Here is a 22,895-nt window from a genome sequence, read left to right on the forward strand (position 1 = left end):
TTAAAACGACACAAAATGAGAATCAAGGAAAATTTTTACACAAAAAAAAGAGGGATGAGCCTGATGCTCTTTGATGGCAATATATTAATATTTGGATTCAATTTAGTAAGTTTTTAATCTTAAAATATCTGTTTTTCTTTTGAAAGAAGATTGGCAACTGCGCTGAAACCCCTTTACATGAGGTACGAAGATGGAAAAGCTATCAAAAACTTTCTCGCGATAGTCCATAATCCATGTCTCTCTGAAGATAGAAATGCCGATATTTTTATTTTTTTTAATATGAAAAAATAAATATTTGCGCTCTTATGATTTACCCGAATATTTAATTTTGAGGGCCATTTTCAACGGGTTGTAAATAACTCACTATTAGAAAATGGGAATTAAGTTGGGGTAGAGTGGGATTCGAACCACGGACCTTTGAGCCGCGAGTCCGAGACACTAGCCACGGGACCACAACCCAATTCAAATTTGAACTAATATTTATGTTATTTGGGATTTTTACAGCTATTACATAAACAAAATAACTAGAAAAATATTAACAATACAAGAGCCAATTGAAAAAATCCACTGTAAATCTAATGACACATAATATATAAGAAATGAGTTTACGTAATTTTGTATGTGTGCGACGTTTGTATTCATGTAAATACATTCTCACTAATAATTTGAAAAAAAGCATTTTATTTTAAAATTGAACTGATACACACTGAATGAATAATGTGCGACGAGTCCCATACAATACGAGTACGGTAGGTAAGCACAAAATGTAGTAAATATGATATAATGTCAACAATAAAACAAGGTTTGACAATACGCGAACGTTGATTCAAAACGAACACACAAATGCATATTATATGCACCTACATAATATATAAATAAGAATAATATACAAGTTTGATAGAAATTATTCGAATCATAAAAATCAGGTGTCACAAACAGTTGGCCCGCAGTACGGGGATACATAATTATATTAAAAGATCTTCTCACTATAAAACTTATATTTGTTCAGGGATAGAGAGCAACGGAGAGGAGGATGCGGACAAAGACAATTTATTACCCATGGCAGTTTTGATAAATTTAATATTTTTGGTAAATATATCTATGTCGTTAAATTTCCTGTTATACGTATCCATAATACGGTTAATCGTAGCGTTTTTTGACAAATTTGTTCCGCATTTAGTTAGTTAGTATGTGGAAAAGTTGTGTATAACGCGTTTGTCTCTGTGGTACCATAAGATGAATGCGGGTAAACAATTCGGATATCATTACGCATGTTACAAACGAACTTCATTTTTCAAATCTGCGCATGCGTTGGCAATGCCCGGAGTATGTATATAGTCTATCCCGCTCAAATCACAGTTTTAGGAGATATGGTATCTTTCATACAAATTTGAGGTAAAAAATTGTACAATATGCACAGTGACAATTGCGCATGCGTAGACAAGATGAGAAAATCGTCCGTAATGGTCGATCTCGCTAGATCTTTTGGCGCTAGTATTGAATGTAATGTTTCTTTATTAACACACATTTTTACTTGGCAGGGCACCGCACTAATGCACATGCTGCTAAGCAACCGCCCCTGGAACACATATAAAATAGTGATTATCTTTTACCTGGAAATATGCCCCGCCTCTTGGCTTCTTTTCACTTTTGTCCGAGTAATAAATAAGAGTCTTCGTGGAACGATCGAAGACAAACCACCTGGAATGACAAACATTACATTAGGTCGATAGAAAAGTTGTTATGTATTAGGTGTTAACACATAAGTTGTGTTTGTTTTTTTCCAAATGAAGAGAACAAGAGGACGTATTACAAGAAATTAGTCAATAATGTATTCTGCTTCATTATTTTACAACAAATTAGTCAATACTGTATTCTGCTTCATTATTTTACAACAAATTAGTCAATAATAATAATAATCCTTCATTATTTTACAACAAATTAGTCAATAATGTATTCTGCTTCATTGTTTTACAACAAATTAGTCAATAATAATATTAATCCTTCATTATTTTACAACAAATTAGTCAATAATGTATTGTGCTTCATTATTTTATAACAAATTAGTAAATAATAATAATAATCCTTCATTATTTTAGAACAAACTAATCAATAATGTATTCTCCTTCAGTATTTTAAAACAAATTAGTCAATAATGTATTCTGCTTCATTATTTTACAACAAATTAGTCAATAATAATAATAATCCTTCATTATTTTACAACAAATTAATAAATAATGTATTCTGCTTCATTATTTTACAACAAATTAGTCAATAATAATAATAATCCTTCATTATTTTACAACAAATGAGTCAATAATGTATTTTGCTTCATTATTTTACAACAAATTAGTCAATAATAATAATAATCCTTCATTATTTTACAACAAATGAGTCAATAATGTATTTTGCTTCATTATTTTACAACAAATTAGTCAATAATAATAATAATCCTTCATTATTTTACAACAAATTAGTCAATGATGTATTCTCCTTTTTTCGATTGAATATGAACAAAGAAGGTGTCGAAAGTGCTCCCATTACCAACTTGACATTTCATTTTGAACCAAATGAAATAATATATGTAATGTAGGAGCAAACACAATATTTTTTCTTTATACAAATCATGTCATAAATAATGAATACTCACCGTTTCGACCACCCGTGGAATTTGGCTCCGAGTTTATGAAGGTATCCCCTACATGACGTAGAGTCTATCATGATGTACGGGCATAAGTCTACTTGGTGACCTGTAATTTTCAAATAATCAGTAAAGATTTTTTTTTTTCCCATTTTTTATGTTTGCAATAACTGCATACCTACATTTTTGTTTGTTAAAAATATCAATATTTAATAATACCTACGAATATATTATACTATGAACAATAAGGCTCTAACAACTCATTATAGAATGTGTAACAACCAGTGAACGACCAATATGTATGTATAAATGTAAAGTGTAATGAAAAATATAATAATCCAAGTCCAAAAATCTGGTTTAATTTTACACCGAAAACTGTAGTTTTTACCCGCCCGGACACAGACACTTCATGCTCACTAATATCACTTCATTATTAATTCACCCATAAGGGTTTATCAAATCTCTGTTTTGGTCTGGTGTATTAAATTATCTAAAACATTATGCACTGCATGTGTACTTACTAACTTAAATCAACAAGTAATTTAATATTCGTGCTTCTTTTATATTGTATTTCAATAATAAGTGTCCAATGAAAACATGCAATGTTAAAGTTTTTAAAAAGGAGAGCAAAAGATATTAATAATCTGGATTGAAAAACTGGCCCCTACCGATCACGCATTTCGTTTGTTTATTGTTTTTATTTTTTATTATTAATAAAACATATAATACAAAAATTACATATTATACTCCCAGGAGTTATTAAAGAAACTCATTTGGGACTGTGCATAAAAACATTTTTTTGACAATACATAATACATACATATTAATACATACGAAATAGAAAGAAAACATTATTGTATAAGAAATATAAAACACCATCTATATAAATTACATTAATAATTATCACTACCAAAAATATTTAAGAAATGTTTTTTGATTGCAACACTTCTGGATTTTTTATTCAATTTTTCGTGTTTTAGCTCATCGAGCAGTTTATTATATTCGGAATGGCCAATATTTTCCTAAGACCTACTGCTGAACTTTGTTGAGCGAAACTTAGACACATGAAGATTTGCTGAGTAACGCACATTGTAATTGTGAATACCATGACCAAATGTGTATTTTAAATTTGAGTGAGCAGAAAAGTTGATGATATTTAAAATAGTATTGGTTATGTCATGCAGTGGCATTACCTTGAAAGGAAGTATCTTTGTTTGTCGGTAGATATCCTTGACATGGGAATCCCATTTAAGTTCAAAAATGTTTCTTAGAGCTCTGTTCTGAAGAACTTGTATTTCCGAGATCTGAATTTTGCTGGCAAAACCCCATATACACGATAGATAAGATAGGTGGGAATGAATCGTAGCGCAGTAGACGGCAAACAAAACAGAAGGTTGGAGGTTCTTTTAAAAATTCATTTACTTTGGACAGAATTTTCCAGTGATTGTAAGACGCCATCGATTAAAAAATCGATTAATCCGATTAATTAATCCGAATTCAAAAACACCAAAATAGGAAAAATCCAACACCGTATAATCGAGGAAATCAGTAATATGTTTTTTTTTCCTACCCCCTAACTAAAAGCTCTGTGCGACACGGAGATTGCGTAGTCATATTTGAGGGAAGCACCATAGTCCTTAAAATATAGCTTGATAGAATGACATTTGTCAGCAAAAGTGACGACATAACTTTGTAGTAACGTCTAGGGAGTTATTTATATTGACACACGAAAAATCATTCGTATCTGGCGTGTTAATTTATTTTTTTAATACAATGCTTGACACACAAATCAACATAAATATATAAAATCAGCTTTAAAACTAAAATAAACCTATTTAAATTTATTTCAACAGAGAGGGAAAACGTTTTTGAGAAGGGAATATGGAAGGCCTGGTAGGTGATTTGGTTCAGCCGGATGAATCTCACCCACGTGATAAAGGTTTCAGCTTCAGGTTTCATTTTAATCAAGCTACATTTTAAGGACTATGGTTCCATCCAATCTTTGAGAAGCACGATGCAGGTTTACTTACCGGCAGATTCAATGTGGGTTCTTAGATTCAGGTCGTCTTGGTCGATGGGCAGGTAACGGGTCAACGGTCTCTGCGAGTCTTCTCTCACTCTTGGATTAGATATTTTCCTCTGTCTTCTGGGAGCTTCTACTCCTCCGTATACGATGCCTAAAATAGAAAAAGAAACATAAAATCCAATTAATACCTCTATATCTATATCATACAATTAAGAATAGTCCAGAAGGAGCGTAGAATCATATTTGAATACATCGGACTGTGTCTAAAAATCCCCCTACTATGCCCTACTTTCACCGCGTGCATTCGTGTCGTCGCCGCGTAATGTTGCACGATGGGAAAAAATATAATCATAACACAAATGTAAAGTTTTAAAAAAAAGGCAATCTGTTAATTTCTCTAAAATGTTATTGTGCACGCGGAAATATTCATTGACACAACAGAGTAGATAAGTAAAGAGTCATTTAATAAAAGTAATTGAATTAATGAACTTTGAACTGAAAATATAAAACAAATTTTATTTTCCATAAAACGGATATTTTTATATCATGTTAAATAATATTTGATGTTTTAAAGATAATGTCGGTCAAACATCCACTACAGAGTTGTATAATCCGAGGTCCAATTTTCATTAGTTCTCTCATTAGATGAGCAAAGTAGGGTTAAAAAAATTACTACCCTGGCAACACTAACAAAATGTTCATTTTGTTTTCTTTGACAATCTGACAGATGGAAAAATAATTCATTTTATAAACATCAATTATTTTTGATGAATACTAAATTAATTTATTTCCTTACAATTTCTTAATTTCTACATGTTAACTTATTTTTAATGGATTTTTAGTAATGCTATAATAATTTAAACTGAACTTTTTTATACATGAATGAAAAACGGATTCTTAAGCTAGGGTTTCCTAGGACAGCGGTGCCCGTATTTTAACGGCCGTAGTGAACGGATATGCGGTGGACAGCCGTCGTAACGATGACTAGAGTGTGGTTTCCTAGGAAAACGGTGTTATCAACACCATTTAACACCGTTTCCCTAGGAAACCACTCTCTAGACGACGTTACGACGGCTTCCCACCGCATCACCGTTCACTACGGCCGTTAAGATACGGGCACCGCTGTCCTAGGAAACCCTAGCTTTACAAAAAATGCACCATTGTTGGAAAGTAGCGCAGGATTTGACATTTGCGAAAAGAATTCTATTTCTGAAAATCAATTATTTTATGTTTTGGAATTCAACCGTAAACAAGTACCTGGGTACTTAATTAAATAAAATATTTGAATATTAATAACTTTTAGCTTTGGAATTCAATCATAAACAAGTACCTAGGTACATTCTTATCAATGAAAAGTATCCGGACTGTTTTTGCACGCTTTCACGACAGTCATTTTTATGTTCTCTTGGTTTCAAATTAAATGTCAAGGTCACCTCAAAACCCGACTGGCGGTTAAAGAATAACTAAATTCGCGTTGGGCATGAGTTGAGTTTCATAATTTTAGAAAGCTCAGGGTAAAACGCAGTCTAACTTTTCTTCATTAACACGTATTCGCGTATTTTCTCCCTAGATTGTAGCGCTAGAGCAGTAATTTTTGCACAATTTTAATTTGGGCACGACGAGGACTCTTAGCCAATCACATGAGGGGATAAAACGAAAAACTAACCTTTTTTACGAATATAAATAGTTTTAAAAAGTCCAAAATAATTAACGTGCGTCCTTATTTACGAAAAAACGTTTGTTCAACCAGCTAATAGCAGGCAAGCCAACGTTTGGGGAGGACAACGTCTGTCGAGTCCGCTAGTAGAAATAAAAACAAACCTTTTCAAAATAAAAACATTACATTTATGTTTTGATTCTTCAATTCTTGATTGAATTCAATTGTTATGATAAAAACTTTGACGAGCATTCTGCTGGAATCTCCTCTTGAAGCCACATGACCAGAAATGTGTCAATGACTTCTTTTTTAAATTGCCTAATATCCTGATTGAAACGATGTCTCAGATGTGAAAGTTGGGGGACATCGAAGCATCACTCTAAGAATTATTTTTTGTACATTTATTAGGGGGTTTATGATAGACGCAGTGCAACCTCCCCAGCCCACTATACCAAAGGTAGCTACTGACTGGAAAAAAACAAAATACACAGTCCTGAGAGAGCCAATGTCCATATTTGTAATGCAACAATCTAACAAATTGAACTTGCCTCCATTTTCACTGCTCATGTCAGATAACTGCGATATGGGCCTTAGGGGAGTTCCCCCGCCGCCCGCTCCATCTTCCGTGTCCTCGATGAAGGCCGAGGAATTGTAGGAGTCAGTCTGGGAGTGGCGGAGTTGCTGCAACAAGGAAGAAAATCATCACATTGGTGCATAGGTAGGCTGAAAACTCCGCAAATCTAGCAAACTTGTACTGTATTGGAGGACTTAAGCCTCTTTAGCGGTGCCCACATACTAGAAAAAATTGCTGTTTTTAATCTAATAGCTAAAAACATGAATAAAACATTAGCTCATGCTCCGAGCGCGGGCGAAAGAACCGCCCCTGACGAAAGTTGAAGAGCTACTGACTACTGACTGGCGCCTGGGAGAAGTACTAGAAACTTTGCTGTTCGCGCATGTGACACGTGAAATTGTCTCTCTCGCTCCCGAATATACCTGTTTTATCTAGAGTGAGACAATTACATATAAGGATTACTTTTTTACTACGTACTCCGCAACACGCGACACGTTGGTAAAGTTTCTATTGTATTGGTGATTTATCTCCAATTTTTGAGAAAATCCTTTTTCTGTTCCCGATAAGCATTAACTATTTGATAAAAAAAAATTTAACTGTTACGTAAATGTATAACGGAGGTATACAAAAATATTTAACCATAATTTATTATATTTATGGAGATATTAAAGTTATTAGATGCTATGTGTACTAGCTACACATAACCGGATAGAGAGAGAGTTAAACGTCACAGGTTCTCGTCAACAGCTGTTTAGAACAGCCAATCGATTGGATGGTGTTATACAAGTCTCCTCAGCGGTGCCCACATACTAGGAAAAATTGCTTTTGCTATTATTAATCTCATAAACAAAATATTCGCTCATGCTCGCAGCACGGGCGTCAGAACCGCCCGTGACGATAGTTGAAGAGCTACTGACAGGCGTCTGGGAGAAGTACTTGAAACTTTTCTATTCGCGCGTGTGATAAGTGAAATTGTCTCTCTCGCTCCTGAATATATCTGTATTATCGAGAGTGAGACGTAAAGAGTGTGTGAGACAATTATATATTCGGATACAGGTTCTGGTCAACAGCTGTTTAGAACAGCCAATCAATTGGACAATGTTATACGAGTCTTCTTAGCGGTGGCCACATACAAGGAACATTTGCTTGTTGCTGAACGAGAAAAGCTGCCTCCGAGGAGCTTTCCGTTATCTGGTATCCTTGGCTATAAAATGGTAATGCGGAAGTACGTAATATGTACTTCATTGGCTTGAGGAAAAGACGTACTTCTGAATTTCTATCTTTTAGCACATATATGCCAAGGCTACCAGATTACAGATAACTCCCTCGGGTAGCTTTTCTCATTCGGCAATGAGATTCTTTTTTAAGATGCAGAAAAGTGTAGTCATGCAAAAAACTAAAATCCCCAAATTATTTTTTTCTCTACCCCCGCGAGAAAATTCATAATAGCGCCCATAAGTCATTTTATCATGTAACAAAAAAATATCAAGATACAGCGATTGGTGTACCAATACAGTGCCCTATGCACAATTAGGTGTGAAAGGGGGAACGATAATGATATGTTGATGACGCCGCCAAATAATTAAATCAGTCACTCAATCAGTCATTCAATACAATAAGGCATTTTTCTTTTCAGTGGTGATTTTTTCACGATTTTGATTTGAGCGGGACGAGGCCTCTTAGCCAATCACATGAAAAGATAAAACGAAAAACAAACCCTTATTACGAATATAAATTATTTCATGTTGGTATTTCAAGCACGAATAATAATAATACTGCATCTTTGCCCAGAATTTTAAATAATTATAACACGTTTTTGCTGAAATAGATATATATTTCCTCACTTTAAACTAATTAAAAATAGTAATTACAATTTAATCTAACTGTACCCACCTTATATTTTGTTTTTTAGTGCACTTTAATATTGTAATTATTTTCTCTTGTGTGAAAGAAGAAAGAGGGGAGGACTGATAGCTCCGTATTACTCCGTATGGATCCGCCGGCGAAAGGATTTTGAAGTTCGATTAAACAAAAAACTTTTTATTTATTTTTTTATTATTTCATTATTATTGTAATATTTTATTTATTTTTTACGTGTGGAATGATACGGAGGGGCTATTTCTATGTACGCTTTTTTTCTTCTTTTTTTGACATTGTATTTAGTAATGCATAGAAAACTATAATTGGCCTATAATTTTGGTTTATTTGTAAATATTTATTTTTTGTTGTAATGGCTGTTGTTTTCTTTTAATAAATAAATAAATATAAATAGCTTAAAAAAGTCTAAAATAAATAACGTGTGTAATTAATTTCGAAAAAATGTTTGTTCAACCAGCTAATAGCAGGCAAGCTAACGTTCGGGCGAACAACGTCTGTCGGGTTCGCTAGTAATAAATCTTTATATATATAATTTCTCTGTACGTGTGGCGTCACCGTACTCCTCCTAAACGGCTTAATCGATTTACGTGCGGTTTTTGGAGAAATATAGATCTTGGCGCTGTGCGTGTTCGTAGATATTAAAATCTTCAATCTAATATGTAAAAAAGAAGTAAGGAGCATAAATGTTTTATTCATCGATCTACCAGGGTTGCATTCGAGGAGAATGCATTTACAAAAAAAATGGAAAGGTTTTTTTTTGTTTTTTGTGGATCTCAATCAGATTCTTTCATAAAATTCCTTATAATTTCTACCGATTTATTTCTTTTTACTGGATTATTGGTAATAATTTTTCATGATACTCTCTCAGCTTTTGCGAATAATCTCTTAGAAATAAATCTTATTCAATAAGTACACACGTACAACTTATTTTTTATTGCATTGTATCCTGTATAAACAAAAATACTAAAAAATATGTATTAAAACTTAACGTATAAATCTATTTTGTGTAATTCTATAATTGAAGGTATATATGCATGTTAAATTATTTAGACGAATGCTTTAAATTGTATGTTTTCTAGTATGTATCTTTGTTGAATTACCTAATAAAAAAAATATATAAAAAAATACTAAAATAATATTAAATTCAATAATTTTTTAAAAATCGTATTCCTACTTAAGTACACCCTCTGTTGGTGAGACGACCGGAGTTTGACGTTTGCAAAAATAATGCCATATTTGAAAAAATATTTATTTTATGTTTAGGAATTCAACCATAAACAAGTACCTAGGTACCTACTTAAATTAAATATTTGAATATTAGAAATTTTTATGATTGGAATTTAATCACAAAAACGTACCTAGGTACCTACTTATCAATGAAAAGTCTTTTTCCAAGCTAATAGCAGGCAAGCCAACGTGCGGAAAGGACAACGTCTGATGGGTCCGCTAGTAAAAATATTTTTAAAAGTTATAAATAAATATAATCTCTTACATCTTACTTTGGGTAAAGATTGCGAGCGTTTCACAGCTGCCGAAGACCTCTTCTTCGCGTAAGTAAACCAAACGGACATATTTCCTGTTTCCGTGACTGACAGTTTCCGGGAATATCACATGTCACTTCCGGTTCAAATCAATTCACTAAAACATCTCACTTTATTTCACGGCTTCACAATCTATGTACGTAATCAGAACATGACCACAGATAAAATCCTCAGAAAAACGAGATTTTTTGAGCATAACTCCGGCGCAGTTAAAACCAGACTATTAAAATAGATTTACATAACTTTATTAAAAAACTAATAAAATATAAAAGCCTGAGAAAGTCAACGGGACATGTGCCGGTTCGGAGGTCTGTTTCAGAGTCCCGTCCGAAAGTCATTTGTTGAAAGTAAATAATAAGAAAATATTTCGAATTAGGAAAGTTTATCGCAGGAGGCTAAACTAGCAGTTCACAATGGAGTTCTAGTGCCAACTCTAATGTATGGGAGCGAAGTATGGAATTGAAAAAGTGATGATGAAAGTAGGTTAGATGCTGTCGAAATGCGATCCCTCGGGTGAGTGTGTGGTAAAACGATGTATGATAGGTGTGCAAATGTCGAGATCCGTGAACTGTGTAAGGCTGAGATATGCATTATCGACAGAATCAAGAAAGGGGTGCTGCGTTGGTTTGGACATGCAGAGCGAATGGACGACGAAAGAACGGCTAAAAGGATCTACGATGCGAATATTGATGATGTTCATGAATGCGATTTTCGAAGATGTACTGAATATCAGTTAATATTATTTGAGTGTTACCAAGAATCCAGTAAAAAAATAATAAATGGGAAAAAATCATAAGGAATGTAAATCTGATTGGGATCCACAAAAAACAAATGCTGTTTGTAAACATTTAAAAACATTTTTTTTTCATTCACAAAAAAACAACATCTTTCCATTTTTTTGCAAATGCATTCTCCTCGAATGCAACCCTGGTAGATCGATGAATAAAACATTTATGCTCCTGACATCTTTTTTACATATTTTATTGAAGATTTTAATATCTACGAACACGCACAGCGCAAATATCTACATTTCTCTGAAAACCGCACGTAAATCGGTTAAGCCGTTTGGAAGGAGTACGGTGACATCAAACGTACAGAGGAATTATACATATAAATATTAGATATTAGCTCAATGAACATAAATGGTTTCATCTATAAAATTTGACACAATTAGCAACGATCCCCGCACACGGGTTTCGAGTGGACAGCGGATCTCTGCAACCCCCCGACGCCGAAGCGACGATCGGACTGATAATGAATTTACCGATTTATTTGTCAAAATCTACCGATTTTTACTCGACGGAGGTTAGCACGCTGACTTTCGTACGCGATACGCGATGACGATGTGCGACCGCGCGATTGGAATCGTTCCCGGGAACTAAAATCCCGCTCACCCGTGGAGAGATTACTTAACCTCCGATACAAGTCGGACCCATTGTCTGAACTGAAGTAGGACGAGTCCAAATTAACACTCACGCTTACATGAAACTGACTCATTTAATTCATAGCTGGTTATTATTTTTAATTCATTGATTAAAACAAGTAGACTCGAACACGATCATCAATTCCTCTTTCTCTTCTAACTCATATAGTGTCCATGCGGCTCGACGGTGGAATCATCTCCAATCCACCATCAAAGATGTTACTACATTATCTCTGTTTAAATCACGTCTGAAGAAACATCTCCTTTCTCTTCGTTAATCTCTCCACCTTTCCTTTTTCCTCTTTTTTTCCTTTTTCCCATTGAGTAATAGTTTTGATTTAAGGTAATATAATAAACAAATACGTATATTTCTATTTTTATATATCTTTAGCTTTTAATCTTTTTTTTCTATTGAATATGTTCTGTAACTTGAACTATAAAAATTAAACTTTTATTTTATTGGTTGGTTGGAAGAAATTGCCATTTGGAAATAAGCCCGCCAATTTACGAATAACACTATGTACAAAAAGTCAAATAAATAAATAAATTATGACTAGTAACAAATAATAAATAAAAAAAACTAAAATAATGAAAAAACTTAAAGTTCTGAATACTTGAAGGTAAAATTTTATAAGAATCTCAATGAAGTATAAAAATTGACATACCTCCCAAACTAAAAGACTTAAGCTAGGGAAAGTGAGATTTAATAATTAGCAAATGACCTCCTCTATGTGCTAATTTGCTAGGCGGGTTCAGTTCCAGTCAGCCTGTATGGAATATTTAAAAAAAAATTGGCTTAGTTTAATAGTCCATTGACAAATAAAAATATTTAAAAACCACTGAACTTCCTAACTGCAGTAAGAATGCAGTGCCCTATGCACCATAATAGGCAAGCGATAATGAATGTACTGTAAATACCTGTGTATAAAGTCTAAATTAAGAATTTCATTTGTTTTCTTTGACCTTGTTAGAAAATTAATTAAAATCGTTCGAATGTCAAAATACTTGGGAAAAACAAATTAATTTTAAATAATTTCAGCTCTCGGAGGTGACAGATACACTAAAATTTAACATGCCTTCTAAAAGCACTGGACAGGCTGGGTCTTTGTTATTGTACAAAGTTATTTCAAGATTATAATCAATACTGTCCGGACCCCGATTGCAATGAGAAGTCATATTTAATTGTCTATAAGTAAAATAAAATATTCTCAAATAGAAAATAAAACAATCGTTCTATTGAATCCATATCCTATTATGGATCTAATATTTGCTTTACGAAACATCATAGAAAGTTTTCTAGCTAAAAACAAAAGCTTTTCTGCGTATTTGTCGATCTGCAAAAAACGTTTGACATTTATTTATTTATTCAACTTTTTGTACATAATGTTATTTGTACATTGGCGGGCTAATTACCAAATGGAAATTTCTTCCAACCAACCAATAAAATAATAGTTTTATTTTTATAATTCAAGTTACAGAACATATTCAATAGAAAATAAAGATAAAAAAGATAAAGATATATAAAAAGAGAACTAAACGTATTTGTGTATAAATTACCTTAAATCAAAACTATTACTGAATAGGAAAAAGGAAAAAAAGAGGAAAGGGGGAGAGATTAAGGAAGAGAAAGGAGATGTTTCTTCAGACGTGATTTAAACAGAGATAATGTAGTAACATCTTTGATGTTGGATGGGAAATGATTCCACAGTCGAGCCGCGTGGACACTATACGAGTTAGAGAAGAAAGAGGAATTGTATTTTTATTTATTTATTTATTTATTTAGTATTTCACAGTTTTAAAATGTACAGAGTTTATTTGTTTCAGGTCCCGACTAGCTAGGAAATTCCTGTGTTGAGGAAGGACCTTAGAATATATGGGTATTAAGAGAGTGCCTTGAGAATTAGAACGAAGAGGTAAACCATGAACTGATAAGCGTTGAATTTTTCACGCAGGTATATAGGAGCGTTAGCACTATGAAGTACATTGAACAGAATTGGGAGGGAGTGATAGTCTAATTTTGAGCCATTTCAGTTGTCTACGATAATCAGAAATGTGGTCATATTTCCTAAGACCAAAAATATTACATAGGCTTCGTACATTAGATTTTTTTCTGTTTTTTGAACACAATTTTTGACTTAAAAAAAAGACTCGATAATGTTGCTATTTGGCTAATCAAATATTTGTTATGAATTATCCACGTCAATTGTCTGTTTATTGTTAGTTCTAAGCAATGAACATGTTCAATTTATATTTCCGGTTTAAATACAGTCAGAAGACCAATCGGCAGAACTGTCGGAGAAGAAGCGAGAATAAATCGGGTTGCGGTCCTGTGGCTAGTGTTTCGGACTCACGGACCAAAGGCCTGTGGTTCGAATCCCACTCTACGCCAACTTGATTCCATTTTCTAATAGTGAGTTATTTACAACTCGTTGAAAATAGCCCTCAAAATGAAATATTTGGGTAAATCATAAAATCGCAGATATTTCTTTAAAAAAAAAAGTCGTTCATTGTTTATGTAAGCATCTATTTAATGGCATCCTAGATTCGAAATGTATAATAATACTTTTTTTTTATTAAGTGTAAATAAGTTTGTGTTTGTTTATTTAGTTCACATGGACTAATCGATCAAATATAATATATACATATTACATTAATCAATAGGTTACACAATTTTTCTACTAAACTTGCTTACTTTCTTGCTTGCTTTCTACTTACTTTTTAACTTGCACATTACAACCACCCTCCATAAAAAATATTTATAGAATTCGTATTTCCAACAATAATAATTTGTTTGTCTGAGAAAAGTTTTTTATACAATTTTCACGGCCAGGCAATCAATTCTCGCCGAACGGCTATGCGTGTTTTTTATCTTGAGAAAATTTAAATTGATGGTAAACTGTCGAGTGATAATTTGAAGGCATGTCACACTAAATTTAATTTGGGTGTTTTTCTGTTAAATATTATATTTGAGAGGTCGAAAGAGAATTTAAAAAAATATATTTCTTTAAAATAACATCAAACAATACCATCTTATTTATTTGTAAACCGTGTAGTAAATAATACTCGGCCCCGTGAAGTAGTGGTCAGCGATTTGACTATCATGCAAGAGGTCTCGTATTCTATTCCCGGTGAGAACACAAAAATTAAATTGTGATTTTTCTCAAGCCTGGGTGTTCTGTGTAATTCACCACTGTAATGTTGTAGTGCAATTTTTTTACACTTAATTAATAATAAAGAAAGAAAACTAATAAATAAAATGAAAAAAAACAACAAAAAATTTTGCTCTTGTGACGTCCCCAATACAATTTTGGAATTTTTTTAAAAACAATATTTTGTTTTATTGAAAAGATATGTCGTGAAGTTTTTATTGTATGGCGAGCATACTCAATAAATGTTTTTTTTTAACCTATTTTTTACTTATTTTTTTATAAAAACAAAATATCATTTTAGCGGTTATGTCCACGAATTATATTTGAATTTCAATATAAGATATTTTTATCGGACTTTTTTCTAAAACTAAAAAAATACCCTTGACATTGAGGCCAAGTCCATGTTATTGGGGCTGATCGAGTCGGTCAGTACCTTCCCTGGGTACGTATTCTGATGGGAATTTAAAATTTATCTTTAATTTTATTTACAAACTAAAATTAAGTTTTCTGTTTGAAAATATAATTTGTTTACAATTTTTTGTTCTACGTGATTAATTACCGGTTACCAACGAAGATACTTTGAATTTTCATACAAATATACACACTTTCGTACATAAATATCGATATTAGTTTATACCGTCTCAGTATATACCGATGAAGATAGCCGTTCATAATCGCAGCCCAGGACCTCAATTATGATGGGAAAATAAAGACGTAACACCATCACCTTGACGCTATAGTTGAAGATAAATTCCCTCCAGCGATTATAAAGATATACTACGGACCCCACCTTCAAATTTTAGGTAGGTACATCGATATGAATCAAGGGGAAGCGTACGTCACGGTACACATATCTACACTCTAAAATGACATAGCTTCAGTATGACGTCATAGTTGAAGATAAAAGTCTCCCGACCGACTACAAAGGTATAATATCGATACCCCCACTATCAAGTTTAGATGTAAGTACATCATTTTATACCGAGGAGTCTAGGACCCCTCGATCGTTTATCTACGCATTAAGAGTGTCAAAAATTTTGCTCCACCGAGCAATTTTTCCTTTAATTATGATTTTTTTTTAAATTTAATCGTTTTGAGGTTGGTACTTTTTTTCTTAAGAGCCTTTTAAAAACATAAGAGAGAAATAAGTAAGTTTTGAAGTCGAATTAAATTCCGACATAACTGTCACTTTGATATAACGACCGCCTAGATGTGGAAATAATGTCGCTAGGTTCTCTCTTATTAACAAATAAGAGTATCTAGGCGTCAGACACAGATTATATGCGTCAGAAAGTTTACCACTCTAAAAAAATAATTTAGTTATTATGTTTTTTCCATCTGTTTTACTATCTTTCCGAGTGTATGTATCGAGACGTTATAGGAGCCGGCTTTGTAGTCGATCGGTACAGTTCGGTAGATACATACAGACGATCGTTAAGTGTACCGTCTAGGTGATTTCCAAAAGTCATGCAACATTCATGTTTCAGCGAGCATTTTTTGCATGAATCGGGATTTATTGGAGTTTATAATCGCTTTGAAGTGAGTACTTTTTATTACAGAAGCATATTTAAAATAAAAATGAGAACTATTTTAAATGTTAATGGCGTAAGGAACGCGGACTAATTGTTTGCGGTCATTCCATTGGCTGGTTTCGATCATATGATGTCGATATGACAAGTAGGTAGAACATACCGAGGTAAGATACAGATAGTACAGAAGTTAAATAAACCGTCTCGATATATACAGATGACGATAGCGTTCATAATCGAGGCACTGGCCGTCTATTCTGTTTGGACAACCTTTTCATGATAAATTGAATTATAAATTTATCATGAAAATTGTAAATCACAACTCGTAGCGTTTGATAAGTGACAGGACGCCGAAAATATAAACAAACGACACATAGAAAAAGGAAGCTATCTACAATACTCTATAAAATCCATAGACATTGATGAAAACAATCCGATGACGTCACAAAACATCCGAAGACGTCATACTTGATGACGTCACGAATTGTTTGTTTTTAGCACCATTCAAATTACTCGAATATAATCCTTTATATCTCCATTATTTCTTAACAGATTTTAATAAGAATAGTACCGATAGGCTTGTGATTTTGTAGATTAATTTATTAGCTAAAAAAAAACATGATAATTGCCCATTCCAATCCATTGCGGATTTCATAAGCCTGTTAATTGGGTTTTTAAAAAAAACACCCAGACCATTTAAGAAAAAAATCTTTATTGAATTTTTTGCAACTGGTGGAAAATAATCGAACCCGCAACACTGCTCCAATTTCAGCTATTTTGAACAGTTTTATTTTGTCGCCCAAAGTGTTTTATCTATTCCAATAATAATTCTCCAATTATATCTTTCGACAACTTAATCCTACTTTCGCAATCATATTTTTGGCAAGTTTCCATTACAGAGCGACCACAGACTACTAATCTTTTTATTTATTGGAAAAATATTGTGGACAAAACCAGCTGGGCCGCGATTGCAATGGGAAGAGTTAAGGACGTCATACCTTCGCCATGACGCCATAGTTGAAGATAAATTCTCCCGAGCGATTACGAATCAAATTCAATTTTAAACACCTCTCTCCCGCTTCCACTCCCACCAAGTCTACTATATACCTTTAGAGTCTTTCTACTTTTTTATAATAATTTTCTATGCATAAATATGTCCTTAAAAATGCCCATTGGGCGTATATATAAATAAATAAATTATGACGTCAGAGTTAAAGATAAATTCTTCAGGGCGATTACGAAGATACACTACCGATGATCCCCCACCTCCAAGTTTTGAGGTAGGAACATCGGTATGTATCGACGGGTCTAGCACCCCTCGGTACGCATATCCACCCATTAAAGTGACAAAAAATTAGTTCCACCGAACACACATCAAGGTAGAAGAAGCTTGAATAACTTTGAAACCGGTCGGTAGAAAAAATAAATAAATAAGTGGTTAAAAACAAAGTTGTTTATATTTGTTGATTTTTTCATCGTTCTGAGGTGGCCAGTTTTTTCATAAAAGCCTATTTAAAATTAAATTCTGAAGTCGAATTAAATTCTGACATGGCTGTCAGTTTTGAATCCGAACTACTAGATGCAACCCTATTAACATATAATAGCATCGACACTGACACATAACAATTTACTTTTTTTCTTTGTTTACTCGTGAGAATATACAAAGAAGACCGTAAACTGAAAAATTGGAAATAAATAAATAAACGTATGCAGAACAGTGAAAATTACAGTGTGTAAAGAGGCCACGTAAACTAGCCAATGACGGGTCATAAGCCCTCTAAGTGCCTAGACTTCCATATTACCTTCTCTAAAATGATCTCAAACTCTGTCGTAATTTGTTGTATTTGGGCGAAATAGTATTTGGTCTACACAAATTTGGACAAACTGAAAATATTTTTTTTAAAAAGTCTTTCGGACATCCTGTATGTTGCCAAGAAAACGATTTAGGAGGGCAACTGACAGATTATTTGGAAATTCTTGCCCGATGACAATTCGTACAGTCCTACATAATATGTATGCGTAGTTTCTTCCCCGGATGTTACGACAGTATAACGTGACGCACCAGAGCATTCATTTCAATATAAAAAAGATTCAATTTTGTTCTTGAAACGATCTATCAAAAATTGTTTGGGAATAAATCTGGAATTCGCGTAAACATTGCATACCAAAATAACATTCGACTTTGGTGATAGACGCGTATTAGCAAAACCTGCCGCATGCAAAATATCCTCGTCGAGACCGACGAAATTTTTTTTAAGTCAGACTATTATCACAACATTAAAAAAAATAAAATATGTCTGTTTATTATTTTTTTAATCCGTTAGGGTTGTATATATTATTATTAATATTGTATTTATATTTATATGTATTTCATTGCTTTATATTTGTTTTATTATACTATATTATTTATGTTTAAGTAACATGTATTCTTGGCAAATATACATACTTTATATTTGTATAATAAGGTTTAACTCATGTCGTCATGGTCTTTGAAAGAAATGTAACTATGACTGAATGTAAGATTGTAGTAAATGGAGATAGTTTGAAACAGGTCGAAGAATTTGTATATCTGGGTAGTATGTTTACTAGAGATGGAAATATGGACAAGGATATTGAAAGGAGGGTTAGTGCCGGTAACAGAGTTAATGGTGCCTTAAAGTCTGTCGTAGCAAATAAGTGTCTATCGCAAGAGGCTAAATTAGCAGTTCATAATGGAGTTCTGGTACCAACCCTAATGTATGGAAGCGAAGCATGGAGTTGGAAAAAAAGGGACGAAAGTAGACTGAATGCTGTTGAAATGCGATCCCTCAGGCGAATGTGCGGAAAAACAATGTATGATAGGTGCCCTAATGTCGAAATTAGAGCAGAATGCAAGGCTGAGTTAAGCATTATCGACAAAATTAAGAAGGGTCTTTTGCGATGGTTCGGTCATGTGGAGCGAATGAATGATGAAAGAACGGCTAAAAAGATTTATGATGCGAATGTGTCTGGTTGTAGAAGTCGAGGAAGGCCGAGAAAGACATGGCATGATCAAGTACAACAAATTCTTGAAAGTGGTCATGTGAAAAGTCGGAATAATCGGCGTGCGTGCATGAGAAGATGTATGAATGTGAAGGAAGCAAAGGAAGTGTGCCAGGACAGAGTGGTGTGGCGTTCTATCCTCTCTGCCTACCCCTCTGGGGAAATGGCGTGATGGTTAGTTAGTTAGTTAGTTAGGTTTAACTATACATTGTAATTTTAAACGGGATGTACATATTAGAAAATTGTGTAAGCGATTAAGAGCAATAAGTAATAGAATGTACATATTAAATATTATTTTAAGAGGGTTTAATATATTGGCGTATGAACCACCCTTCAGTATATTATACGTTTGAAATTTTGTGTTATCTCACAAAAATATGTTTGTTCCAACGCAAAATTGTGGCGCCTGTTTTATAAACAAGTCCAATCTTACATAAACACATATTTAAAAAGAAAAAAAGTGTTGATTCGTTTTTAAATTGAATTAAAAATAGACTAGTTAATTTTAAAGCGTCCTTGTGATATTTTAGACGTAATGGTACTATATAAATCATCATTATTATTAATTGACTTTTTTATTCAGATATTTAGAACATTCATCATCATCATTCCCTTTCCTCACCGAATGGTGCATAGGGCACTGCATTGGTACACCAATCGCAGCGTATCTCGATCATTTTCGTTACATGAAGGTAAGGTTATCAGTCTTACGCTTCAGGTACCAGTCCAGGGACTATGAAATATTCTAGTGCGAAAACACCCTTTTAATAGATATATCGTATCAACCATGTCGGAAATCGAACCCGAGACCTCTTGAATGGTAGGCTAACGCGCTGACCATTACACCACGAGGCCGGCATAATGAGGAATTCCAGCCCAACCCGGAATTAAATTTTTAAAATGTTTTCGTGTACACGTGAATATTTAAAAATTTTGGAGTATGATGAAATATCTCAAAAACGCACGCAAAAATAAATCAAAAATGTTAAAAATAGTATTCATTTTAAAATCGTAAATAATGACGTCACTCCTTATAATATTTACGTGTAGTATTTCCGGTTTCCGCTTTAAAGCCCCCGCACCTTGTAAGGAACGTTTTGACCATAGAAAAAAAAAAGAAATCCGTCAAATAATACTTTGTTGACATTTCAACCAGAGATTATGTCAACTTTCGAGGTTTTTCTAAATCGAAACGTTCGTAAAAACAACCATAGCATAGAAATTAGCAAATTACGATCAACTAAATGAAGTAATCAAAGCAATATTCCATAGATTCTTGTCAGGTCAGTGAAAGTAAGAACGCCAACCGTTTCATGACGTCACTACTGAAAAGTGACACACTGATTACAGTCATTTGGCGCGGTATTTGATAAATGTAACTTTGAAAAATCATATCTTCGTAAATAACGCACAAAAAAATTATATATTTTTGCTTAGTTAAATAGTACGCTAATAGAAAAAAAATTAGAAAACAGTGGAATTCCTCATTTAGAACATTACAGAAAGAAAACCTAATTCATTCTAAATACAATAATAAATCACAAATTACAGTGGATAGTTATGCTATTAAAAAATTATAACAAAATAAAAAAAGAAAAATTAAAAGTTAAAAAGTGCTTTCCTTAAGGAAGGCCCACTGTCGTGAAATATGTCGACATCCGAGGTGATGCGATGAGGTAGCAAGATTGCTCACCAACCGGCATAACCATTGGCAGGTTGGTTCTGCATCGTGGTAGGTAAAACAATCGATGCTGTCTTTGTCGAAGATAGTTATCAGGTACGAACAGACCTACATCCATCAGAATTTCTGAGTTACGTATGCGACCACCGATCACCTGGAAAAAGTGAACTCCCAAATGAACGTCCCTCCTCCTCCATAATGACTGACAGGCTAGCGTCCCCAGTAAAAAGTCGGTCGGGAAGAGCCGAGGATAATATCCACACTCCTTTAGGTCAGATAGTTTTCAGTTCAGACATTTATTCTGCACTCTCTCTACCATCAGAGAGTATCGAGCCTCATGTGGCGACCAAATAATGGAACTAAACTCCAAACGACCTAAGAGAAGTTGGACAGCGCTGATTTATACTAATATTATAATGGCGGCTTCCGTGGTGTGGTCAAGACGCTTGACTCACACACGGAAGGTTCCGGGTTCGATTCCCGGTGAGAAGACAAAAATTAAAAATGTGATTTTTCTCAAGCCTGGGTGTTCTGTGATGCAATTCAAAACTGTAATTGGGCCTCCTGGCCTGTTGTGGTGCAAAATTAAATGAAAAAAAAAAAATTAATGAAATAACCGCGAAGCGTGCCGTTGTAGGTCATTCACATCTCAACGGAGCGACCGATCGACTTGATTTTTGCGCAGGGATACCCGGAGAGATGGGCCCAAAAAAGTAAAAAAATTGGCTTTTTAAAAATAAAATAGACGATGAAATAAAAGGCATCTCAACAAAGTTTTAAATATGTCCAAATGTTTGCGGACGGCTGAATTTCATCCCTAGGCAGTGATTTAGATCTAAATTTGTTGCAACAGAGAGAGGGAAAACATCTTTGAGAAGGGAATATGGAAGTCTAGGCATTTACAGGGCTTATGACCTGTCGTTGGCTGGTTTAAGTGGTCACTTTACACTCTAAAAATAGCAAGAGCGGGTTTCGGCCAATTTTGTCCGAAACCGAAACTTCGGTCGGTCGCTAGTAAATGAAGGTTGTGGAAACATAGATGAGTTTACGGAACATAAATTAAGATCGCGGAAACATGGATAAGATCGTGGAAATATAAATGAAGGTTGTGGAAATATAGATGAGTTCACGGAACATAAATCAAGATTGCGAAAACATAGATAAGATCGTGAAAATATAAGTTAAGATCGCGGAAACATGGATAAGATCGTGGAAATATAAATTAAGATCACGGAAACATGGATAAGATCGTTAAAATATCAATTAAGATCACGGAAACATGGATAAGATCGTGAAAATATCAATTAAAATCACTGAAACATGGATAAGATCGTGAATATATAAATTAAGATCACAGAAAGATGAATAAGATCGTGGAAATATAAATTAAGATCACGGAAACATGGATAAGATCGTGGAAATATAAATTAAGATCACGGAAACATGGATAAGATCGTGGAAATATAAATTAAGATCACGGAAACATGGATAATATCGTGGAAATATAAATTAAGATCACGGAAACATGGATAAGATCGTGGAAATATAAATTAAGATCACGGAAACATGAATAAGATCGTGGAAATATAAATTAAGATCACGGAAACGTGGATAAGATCGTGGAAATATAAATTAAGATCACGGAAACACGGATAAGATCGTGGAAATATAAATTAAGATGATGAAAACTCACCTTTTCTATGAACGTGTTATCCTGGCTGGAATCGTCCAAGCCGCTGGTACTGGAAGAAAAGTCAAATAAAAATGATAATTAT

The 22,895-nt window shown here is 33.7% G+C and overlaps 1 protein-coding gene across 3 annotated transcripts in view; it reads right to left on the bottom strand.

Moving 5' to 3' along the window:
• Positions 1–22,895, bottom strand: part of LOC148274057 (pleckstrin homology-like domain family B member 1) — a 31,828-nt gene that overhangs the window by 6,714 nt on the left and 2,219 nt on the right. The window contains exons 2-6 of one of the 3 annotated variants that reach the window (XM_088237692.1): positions 22,814–22,862; positions 6,873–7,005; positions 4,672–4,818; positions 2,651–2,750; positions 1,614–1,701 (exon numbers count right to left, since the gene is read on the bottom strand). In XM_088237692.1, the coding sequence (XP_088093818.1) occupies positions 1,614–1,701; positions 2,651–2,750; positions 4,672–4,818; positions 6,873–7,005; positions 22,814–22,862 (517 nt within the window). Of the gene's footprint in view, positions 1–1,613; positions 1,702–2,650; positions 2,751–4,671; positions 4,819–6,872; positions 7,006–10,268; positions 10,451–22,813; positions 22,863–22,895 lie in introns of those variants that run through there. The other 2 variants (XM_088237693.1, XM_088237694.1) reach the window with 2 other exon arrangements.

Source organism: Micrasema longulum, unplaced genomic scaffold (genome assembly GCF_059751315.1).
Source record: "Micrasema longulum isolate JH-2025_06_02 unplaced genomic scaffold, ASM5975131v1 h1tg001768l, whole genome shotgun sequence".
Taxonomy (NCBI): Eukaryota; Metazoa; Arthropoda; class Insecta; order Trichoptera; family Brachycentridae; genus Micrasema; species Micrasema longulum.